The following is a 10,546-nucleotide window of genomic DNA, read 5'->3' as shown; positions in this document are numbered from 1 at the left end:
CGGAATGCAAATTGAGCTCCTTGGACATGAAAACTGACAGATGGTTAAACCTTCTCTCAATAAACAGGAGATCCTGTGTCCGAAGTCCTGAGGTGTCTTTCTTCCTGTCTTGTCATACAGAATGTATCATTAAGGACGACCACATATGGCTTGATTTTGTTAAATGCAAGTATTTATTTCCTTTCTTGGAACCACTTGTTTTTCGAGAATTTCTAACAATTTGTGAAATATGAAATAGAAATCTTGCTTATAAGTGCAGAAGAAATACTGCCAGTTGGCAAGAGAACGACACCATTTTTTTTTCTTTAACCAAAAACCTGCATAGGGAGATAAAAATCCAATTGAAAAAATCCACTTGAGAAGTTTTCGTTGGGGAAGATGGTTGTGGAAGGGCAAAAAAATCGCAGGTGATTCACTCCTCTTGACTAGGTGGGGCTAGGAAGTGCAGAGTTTATATCCGGCTGAAGAAACTCCTCTTTCTCAGCTCCGCTTCTCTATTGTTTTGAAGTTGCGGCCGCGCTAACGAATGAAGTCATTATACTACGCGACCCTGCATGTACTTCAACTACGTGTGGGTGACTGAATAATTTTCTTTAGATAACGAAAGTTGTTGTTTTTCTTTAAAATAACTTCAGGTTCTGAATACGTAACGTCTTGTCGACTGTGTTTATGCTTGAACAGAGCACAGCCCTGACAACAGGATCTGTGAAGAATAAAAAATAAGTTGTTCTGTTTAAACTTCGGAAGTCAGTCTTTGTTTGTGACCGACTCTGAAGAAGGATGGCGGAGTGCTTGTTAAATCTGCAAACCCAGCTTGACTCTTTCATGCACGTTTTGCTCAAATCGATCGTGTATGAAGTGTCAGAAGTTTTTGGAAACAGGATGTCTGACTCCGAGAACGAGTTTCAAGACAAACTCCGCAATATCTCCCAGATCCTGGTGAGACGGGCCGTGTTTAAAATCACACAGTGTGTGGAGGACAGTGTCGGGAGTGAAATGGCGCAACTGAAGAAGGAAAACGAGAGCTTGAAGTGGAGATTGAAGCTGTGGGAGAAGGAGTCGGGAGCAGAAGGATATCAGGGACCGACAGATCATGTTGGATACACGCTTCCCTGTGAAGTGACTGCAGGAATAAAAGAAGAAATGGACACGAAACTAGAGCTGTCAGGTCAGTGTGGTGACTTGTATGTAGTCGGGATCTGTGCGAGTTTAAAAACAGTGTCTTTAACTTCCTCACTGGTGAGAGTATAGTGGAGAGATACAGAGTGAAGTGGGAAAGACTTGTGTGTTGTAGCAACGGGATTTTTTACTGGAAACTAAACTGTTTTGTCTGGTTACGGTAATAAACACCTCGTTCAGATTCAGCAATTGTTTCACTGAATCAGTGAATAAATACAACGTCATTAGGAAAGAAAACGTATAGATATTGATTTTACGTCGTATTGGCTTTTTATATATTTACTGATGAATGTGTATATAACAATAATTTTAATCGGTTTAAGTATTTCAGTCCTCCGGTCCTCCTCTTCTCAATGCAGTCTTAATCTTAATGTACTGTAGTGTCCAGTCGGTCAGTGAGTCTGCATTAACCCCTCTCTCTCAGTGCTGTGTTATTGTACTACAGTGTCCAGTCATTGTGTCTGTATTAACCCCTCTCTCTCTCAGTGCAATGTTAGTGTACTTTAGTGTCCAGTCAGTGTGTCTCTATTAACCTCTCAGTGTCAGTGCAGTGTTAAATGTAGTGTGCAGCGTTATGTGTAATGTTGTTGTGATATTATTCCAGTAGACTCGCATTTTATACAGCAGTTTCGGTCCTGACAAAGCCTGTATATCCAAAATTGCATATAATCAGAACACCATCCTTAAATGGAGCGGAGGGGCGGAGCAGTGGCTATGTGGCTAAGGATCTGCGCCTGTGGCTGGAAGGTCGCAGGTTCAAATCCTGCGGCTGGCAGAGGAATCCTACTCCATTGGGCCCCTGAGTAAGGCCCTTAACCCTAACTGCTCCAGAGGTGCTATACAATGGCTGACCCTGCGTTCTGACCCCAAGCCTCTCTCCCTATCTGCTTGTCTCATGGAGAACAAGCTAGTGTATGTGAAAAGATAAATTCCTAATGCAAGAAATTGTATAGGGCTAATAAAGTAATCTTATCTTATCTTAAACAACTCATCTGTCACTGTACTAGCATGTCCATGTATATAGTGTAAATTACAATAAAAACAGTGATACAATTTAACTTTTCTTGTCTTGCTTTTTTTCCCTCTTTGTACTTATATTGATGTTCATGCTGCATGATAACTAGTGACTAGTTCCCAAAGAGCAGCTCAGCTGCGTGCTGTTAAGACTTGAATTTTTGGGGATTCCCACATCTTTATTTATAGTATTTGATTTTTTTTTCACAGCTGACTGGCTATACATGAATTTGTGTAAAAATACGTAACGTAAAATATGAGTCTGCTGTATTTTAAATCCTTTTTCAAGTTATGTGTTCAGAGATGAAGTGTGTTTGAATCTGTGATGTATATCAAGTTCTGAAAATGAGTTTTGAAAAGTTAATTTACTTACTACTGTTGTGTCATACAAATGACAAAGTTCAAGTGTCAGTGAAGCAGAAGTCTCTTTATTTCATATGCATATGGAAGTCTGGCTTCCAACCACCGGACTTAAAAATAAGTAGCTAAAGATGTTCTTTTATACCTTTAAACAAACAAGTTACTATGACGCATTCTAAACAAATGATGAGACAGCAACACATGCCGATTAATTATATCTAAGTTGCAGACTAGACAACAGTTAGTTCTTTTCACATTCTGGGCGTACAGCCAGCTTACCAAATACATGCCCTTTACCTTACTGACCAAGAACAGGCAGCATCTTTAAATATTTGGGCACAAAGCTAACTTCAAGACACTAGACTGCATAGTTTGCAAAATACAAAAAAATACAAAAACAAAAAAATGATATTATCATCTCACTTCCCAGGTCTCTCCCTTATCTCTTCACTGCTAAATAACGTCTTTGCTATCTGAAATTTAAATTTTAAGCTAGTACTTTTTGTGTGGATATTACTTCCTTTTGAGCACTACTCGAAGCTCGTGTTAAAACTCAGGGTTCAATACTTGACCCTTTACTTTTCAGCATTTACATGTGTCCACTTGGTCAGCTTTTAAGGTCACATGGCCTCAACTGTCATTTCTATGCTGATGATTTTCACCTAGACGTCCATACCAAACCTGACACTGATGTGGCTTTCTCTATTTTATCGAATTGCATCTCCGACAGAAAAAACCTATGTGACTCAGAATTTCCTTCATCTTAACTGTGACAAGACTAGAGTCATGCTTATTGGCACCACCCACAAACTTTGTAAAACCAATGCTCTAGACCTATCCGTAGATAGTTCTGTACTTGAGCTTCAGTCTAAATTGAAAACCCGAAGATATTTAACTCAGACCTGACATTGGACCCATATGTGCAGCATATTGTCAAAACATCTTCCTTTCACATACTATACAGCCACCTTTGAAGGTTTTATATACAGATGCAGCCATTCAAAACGCGTGAGGTACACCATGGTACAACATGGTGGGCGTGTTGCATCAAAACACGGTATGATGCAGTGTAACGTGTCATATGACGTCATATCGGAAAGTATCCGGAATCACCTTGTAAAACTGCCAGGAGGAGCTATTAAAGGTTAACTCTCATGTACAGCATTTGAGCTTTTAAATTTAAACTGTGTATTACAGCATGTTAATCATCAGTCATTAAAAAGTTAGTATATTTTTTGAATGCAAGATTGTTCAGTTGGGCAAAAGTACACAACACAACCTTTATCATAAATATTTTAATTATGCAGAAATATTTTATACATCAAAGCCTTTACCGAAGATATCACTAATAGTATTAATGAATGACCTTGGATAAGCTGTAAACTCAAAGTATTACGCTGGTCCACATTATTTGTAACCGTCATTTTAAATGAAAATACTTATAATTTTTCATCGACAAAAAGTAACACCACAGCATTTCGTTGATCTAACTAACAAGAATGGGACATTAGCTAGACAATATGATAAAGGAATAAATGACTTTTTTGGTTTATTTCTTTAGCACATTTATTTGAACATTTCCATCGATTGTACAAGCACTGAAAAACTGCCAAATCCCTAGTTCGTCGGGCATTTTCTTTTACTATAACAGACATAAAAACTCCCTTGCTTTTAACAGAGCGTTTCATAATTTCTAACAACGAAAATGATTTAAACTGCGACACTTTTATATCAAGAGCTCAAAATATCACAAGGATCCTCAAGAGATCAACAAAGACAACAGAAAAAGATATGTGTATCAGATACTGTACATGAGAATCCAAGCTTTTTTTATCTACGCTAAGACGTAGTCTTTAAAATTTCTTCATCACACAGTGAAGTCAAAATTCCGGGATGTGCGTATATTAGAAAACATAGGACTTCTTCGAATGTGTGTCAGGCAATCAGACTTTGGGACCAGAATGATCAGTTTTATTAAATGTCTTTTTGATACAATCAGACAAATGCAACATAAATTGTTATCTTTGTCTTTTAAGTATCTTAATAAACTATCAGCATAGCTTTCTCCCCGTTTAGATTTATTTTTCTTGGGATTTTGGGATCAAACGTGGGAAGATTAGATTGTAATCATTTTTATTTTTTAAATACATTTTAGGAAAGTGTAATCTATACTAAAAAGCTGTATTTATTTTAATGATTCCCTCTCGCACTCCAAAACATACTGGTAGGTTAATTGGCTTATGGGAAAACTGGCCCTGGTTATGTGTGTTTGTGTCTGTCTGTCTTGTGATGGACTTGCGCTATGTCCAGGGTGTATTCTGCCTTGTGTCCGTTGCTTACTGGGATAGGCTCCAAATCCTCTGTACTGGATAAAGAGATTAGAAAATGGATGGAAGTAAAGGCACTGTGTGGATGGAACTATACACAGTGTTAGAAACCCACTGTGAGATGGCAGCATCTCACTGAGGCTAAATTATTTTATAGGGCTGGCTTAAGGAAACAGCCTTTCCACCTCTCTTGCACATCAATAGCCATACCTAGTTAGTTATTTCAACAAATCTTAAGATGCTGGCTCTGTGGATCCGCATCAGCTATGTTTGTCCATTCCTTCAATTCATGTGCATCCAACACACAGTTCAATGCTAGCAACTACACAAAATCTAAAATACAATCCTCATTTCAGTATCTATGTAAACATACAGTCTGTTAACTTCATCATCTTCATCAAAAGTATGCCTAACCCCATCAGGTTGTGTTCTTGTTATCAGTGTATTCCTCAACTTTCCTCAAATTATCTTTTTCCTACCAACATCTCTAGTCTTATATCCTGCAATAACTCAGCCAACACTTAACCCCTCAAAAGCTGCATGTGTTAATTTCTTTAAATCACAAATATCATATGTAAATACTGGCCATGTAATACTCTGCATGGTGGAATAATAGTTTATTTTAAAGGGAACTAGAGAAACTAGGAACTAGAGAAATCAAGAAAGCCATTTCTTTCTAGAATTAATAAATGCACATCCTGTTCACTGGGGAAATTAAATCCACACTTTAATATGCATCTTTAATATGTTCAGAATTTGACAGCGAGAATCCTGATCGGGATGCATTACGCCTGTCCTTGCACTGGCTTCCTATCAGGTTTCGAGTCAACTTCAAAATCCTCATCCTCATTCAGTACCTATCTGGCTTATTATCTGTCTACTCCCCACCTTTGTCCGTCTGACTCTGGTCTTCTAGCTGTCCTCAAGAACATCTACATTCTGTGGGTGACAGGACCTTCTCTAGCTGCACCCCAGAGCTCTGGATTTGTATCCCCAGTGATATCAGTCACCTACCCTGAGTGCATTTAAATCTAACCTCAAAACCTTTTTCAGAAGAATTAGTGTCTGTATCTGCTTCATTTTCTAATTGTGGTAGCACTTCTAACTGCTTGTCTTTCTTTTATGTATTTACTTTGTAATCTGTGGTCCTTATAACTGTTTTTACATCTACTGTATTGCTTTATTGCTTTGTCACTCTTCTCATTCGCTCTTTGCTAAATGACTTTTCATACTAATCTGATCAATCTAACTGCTTATTTTCTGTGCTTTCTCTATCCTGTTAGATTTACAATTATTCTGAAATTTTTCTTCTTGAAATGACTCATTTTTAAATACCTTTTTTCACTGTTAATATCTTGCAGCAACTATGCGACAAAATATACACTTAGCTCAACCTGACAGTTCATCCTGCTACCAACATTGAATAAAAAAATCTTTAGATTTCTATATTTGTCTTTATCTAGTGGTTTCATTAGTGACACAGGCTAAACTTTCTTGGAAAAATGTATTTTATGTGTTGCGAAAAACTGACTTGCTTTAACAAAATATATTTACAGATCCTTTCGCCTGGCAATCTACCTGAATGCCCAACTATCTGTGAAGCCCTCCATGAAACCATGTTTGCTATTAATTCATTTGGATCTCACTGACAGAATTGCTGTTTTTTATGCGTGCTAAGTTTCTGATTCCTCACTCTGTTTCATGTGTAGAGATGGATAAGACTTTATTGATCCCAAAGGGAAATGGACGTACATGTTCATGAACATGTTTGCATGTTCTTTTGTAATATACACTTTTTGTGATTTTTTTGTATATCTAAGCAAGTGTTCCTGCATCCCTCTTCTGCACTATGTATAGTCATGGCTTTTTTCTGTTTGCTTATTTCAAAGTAACACCTGCTCCATTTCTAAAACTTTTTGCTCTTGTGCATTTTTGTATTTTTTACACCTCTAGCACTTTAACGTCCTGAATTTATATTTGCCTTAATTTGTAGGACGAATTTTAGTTTTAGCCTTAAAAAGCTTCAGTTTTCACTATCTTTTGTTTCTTGTCCTTCAACTGTTATTATTGATCATCGAAGTATTGTACTTGACATGACTTGATTCACCCTTTCCTGAACATCTGTGAGTGGCAGAGATAGTGCTGTCTCTGGTGCGATCTTTTGCAGCTGACATTTCACTGTTTTAAACGAATAAGAAATTAGATTGCTCATAAATCACTTATTCTAAATAAACACAGCGTAATTGCTCTCTGAAAATGTTTTCTTGTTCGTTTTGGAGACCTTGATCGAAACTGATTTTAGATATCAGAAAGGATTTATTTTCTCTGTGTATTTCTGTGTACGTATTTCCTACATTGCTTTGTCGAGATTTTAACTTTATATTTAGGCTCAGATTTCAACTATAAATCTCACACTAATTACTAGCGGTAAATACTGATGTTTTGCTCCCTCTTACCACAAAAATCTATATGTATTGTATCTGGGATGACCTAATTTTTGTACGTGTACCTACTGTGATTCGGAAACGGAACGGTTAAAGATGGCGACAAGTCAGGCACCCAGAGGGAGGGGGAGAGGGGGTGCGTCTTCCTGCCTCCATAACTAAAATGCCAAATAGGAGTGGCTTAAGCGATGTACACAGTCATGTAACTGACAGTTTGAGGTAGCCTATCGTATAGATTTCGCTTTGTTGCTGATAGATTAAGCTTTCGAAACTCAGCCCCAAATTCATGTGACTGATTTTTCACCCTGTTTCATTGGTTAAACGCAATGATCACATGCACCACCATGGTAACTTGGATGTGTAGTTTTTAATTCAGTTTGAATTATAACTGTACGTACTGTCTTCATATTTGGCAAGGGCTTTAAAGAGAGGGCGCGCCAAAAATATTCGATGCCGTCGTCCTGGAAGAATTTGACCTCAGAACGTTTGACTAGCCTACTGTATGTTCCTAAATTAATATCATTTATGACCTTCTATCTATATACCTTCTTCTGCTCCTCTTCTTTTTATGCTCAGCTACTTAAATTTCCCTTTAGCGGTAAAATTTCCTATAAATATTCAATACTAAGCGGATTAAAATGTGCACAGTAAAGAAATTAAATGATTAAATCTTTTCACTACCGACTAATGCACCATGAGTGCCCGTCGGTACCGTGCATTTTGAATGTCTGCATCTGTATAATAAAGTTTATTATTATTATTATTATTATTATTATTATTATTATTATAATAAAGGTCTTGTCTTCTTGTCCTGTGTTTTCAGGCTCAGAGGCCAGTGTTCTCCCTGATGCTGGGGAAAGGGCTCCTCTTGAACAGCAGCACAGTGAGGAGGAGGAGTGGAGCTCCAGTCTGATGCAGGAGACAGAGATCACTGCTGCAGAAGGGAAAGAGACACTCAGTGAGCAGCACACAGAGAGCAGACAGAGTGTGGAGGATCTGGACTCTGTGCCCATGATGAAGACGGAGCCTGAGAGTGGGACACCTGGACTCTTAGTATGTGATGCTTTTACAGAGAAGATTAATAATCAGGACACGAACAATATGTCACAAGGTTGTAATGAACTTTACTGTGTCTCTGTACAAGAGCTCAAAGAAGAACTGAGTGAGTTTAATCTTACAGATAAGGACATGGAGCCCCAGTTGATTGACCCCGCAGAGCTGAAGAAGGAGCCCCAGGTGATTCAGACTGCTGAGCTGCACACTGAAGGACACGATGGAGAAAACAAATCTCAGTTTCAGAACAGAGAGCAAAATCATTCCATGAAGGATTTGCAGAATAAGAAACCCCAGCATGATCAGACAATGAGGAAGAATCACTCAAAGCCTTGCTCAGATGGAGTGGACAAACTGCCATTACAACACAGGGATGAGCAGCCTTTTTGTCAGTCTAGAATTTCAAAAAACCTTCGCTCAGGAGAGAAATCTTTCACTTGCCGTCAGTGTGGGAAGAGTTTTAGTCAGTCACACAACTTAAAAAGACACCAGGGTATTCACACAGGAGAGAGACCATTCAGCTGCAATCAGTGTGAGAAGAGTTTTAGAGACTCAAGTGCCTTAATAGTCCACCAGCGCATTCACACAGGAGAGAGACCATTCAGCTGCAGTCAGTGTGGGAAGAGTTTTAGTCAGTCAAGAACCTTAATAGTCCACCAGGGCATTCACACAGGAGATAAATTATTCAGCTGCTGTCAGTGTGGGAAGCGTTTTAGTCAGTCACACTACTTAAAAAGACACCAGCGTATTCACACAGGAGAGAGACCATTCAGTTGCAGTCAGTGTGGGAAGAGTTTTAGAGTCTCAAGTGCCTTATTAGCCCACAATCGCACTCACACTGGAGAGAGACTGTTCAGCTGCAGTCAGTGTGGGAAGAGTTTTAGTAAATCAAGTAACTTAAGAGCCCACCAGCGCACTCACACAGGAGAGAAACCATTCAGCTGCAGTCAGTGTGGGAAGAGTTTTAGTCAATCACATGACTTAAAAAGGCACCAGCTTGTTCACACAGGAGAGAGACCGTTCAGCTGCAGTCAGTGTGGGAAATGTTTTAGTCTTTCAAGTAACTTAAGAGCCCATCAGCGCATTCACACAGGAGAGAGGCAATAGAAAACACTAGGGAGGAGATCACACACCTATCTACATCAGTGGAACTGCAGTGGAGAGGGTCAGCAGTTTCAAGATCCTGGGAGTTAACATCTCAGAGGACTTAACCTGGACCCACCACACTAAAACCATGGTCAAAACAGCACGGCAGCGCCTATTCTTTCTCCGTAGGCTAAAGAGGTTTGGCATGCCATCACATATCCAGGCCAACGTCTACAGGTGCACTATTGAGAGCATCCTGACTGGTTGCATCACTGCCTGGTATGGGAACTGCTCCGCCCGGGATCGCAAAGTACTGCAGAGGGTGGTGAAGTCAGCACAGCTCATCACCGGCTGTGAGCTACAAAACATCCAGGATATCTACTCAGCTAGATGTCTGAAGAAGGCCAGGTCCGTTCTCAAGGACCGCAGTCATCGCAGTCACAAACTATTTTCCCTCCTACCATCTGGTTAACGGTACCAAAGTATTCGGTCCAAGTCCAACAGACTACGGAACAGCTTCTACCTCCAGGCAATCAGACTGCTAAATAGCCAACCTCCAGCTCCTTTAGCAAATCACCTGTAATGGCTACATGGACACACAGTTTTCACTGTATTCAGCATAACTGCACTACTTGTATATATTGCATACACCATGGACACATAGCAGCTCTACTCATATTGAGTTTTATTAAATTTCTATTACATCTGTTATTATGTAACCTTATTTTCATAATCTCAATTTTGTGATTTTTGTGTTTTTGTGATTTCTGTGATTCTTGTGATTTTTGTGAGCTTGCAGAAAAGACATTTCATTGCCAGCAACTACTGCTGCATGCTCTGTTGTTGTGCATTTGATAAATAAACTTTGAAAATAAATTGTTGCAGTCAGCGTGGGAAGAGTTTTAGTGACTGAATCACCTTAAGACACCACCAGCGCATAAGATAAGATCACTTTCTCACATTAGGATTTTGTCTTCTCACAACACTCTCACTATGAGGCCCACAGATAGGAAGAGAAGCTAGGGGTCAGCATCTCTGGTGTAGTTGTGGTTAAGGGCCTTGCTCAGGGGCCCACCAGCATAG

General features: G+C 39.2%; 1 protein-coding gene across 2 annotated transcripts; it reads left to right on the top strand.

Annotated features, from left to right (window-relative positions):
* Positions 1-541: 541 nt before the first annotated feature.
* Positions 542-10,344, top strand: LOC148668091 (uncharacterized). 2 transcript variants are annotated; one of them, XM_088632466.1, is made up of 2 exons: positions 542-1,168; positions 8,148-10,344. In XM_088632466.1, the coding sequence occupies exons 1-2, from the start codon at positions 781-783 to the stop codon at positions 9,482-9,484; spliced, it is 1,725 nt and encodes a 574-aa protein (XP_088488592.1). In that variant the 5' UTR covers positions 542-780; the 3' UTR covers positions 9,485-10,344. The 2 variants fall into 2 exon arrangements, with proteins under 2 accessions (XP_088488592.1, XP_088488593.1); XM_088632467.1 differs by lacking the exon at positions 542-1,168 and having other exon boundaries at positions 8,239-8,377; positions 8,505-10,344.
* Positions 10,345-10,546: the final 202 nt, after the last annotated feature.

Source organism: Lepisosteus platostomus, chromosome 5, assembly GCF_059453375.1.
Source record: "Lepisosteus platostomus isolate fLepPlt1 chromosome 5, fLepPlt1.hap1, whole genome shotgun sequence".
NCBI classification, from domain to species: domain Eukaryota; kingdom Metazoa; phylum Chordata; class Actinopteri; order Semionotiformes; family Lepisosteidae; genus Lepisosteus; species Lepisosteus platostomus.
The sequence above is the reverse complement of the archived record's forward strand: the minus strand, read 5'-3'. Positions and strand labels throughout refer to the sequence as shown.

Excerpts from the sequence above, each read along its gene's own strand:
- LOC148668091 (XM_088632466.1), top strand. The coding sequence starts at position 781 with ATGGCGGAGTGCTTGTTAAATCTGCAAACCCAGCTTGACTCTTTCATG. Across the intron at positions 1,169-8,147 it reads CACGAAACTAGAGCTGTCAG|GCTCAGAGGCCAGTGTTCTC; the intron begins GTCAGTGTGGTG and ends CTGTGTTTTCAG.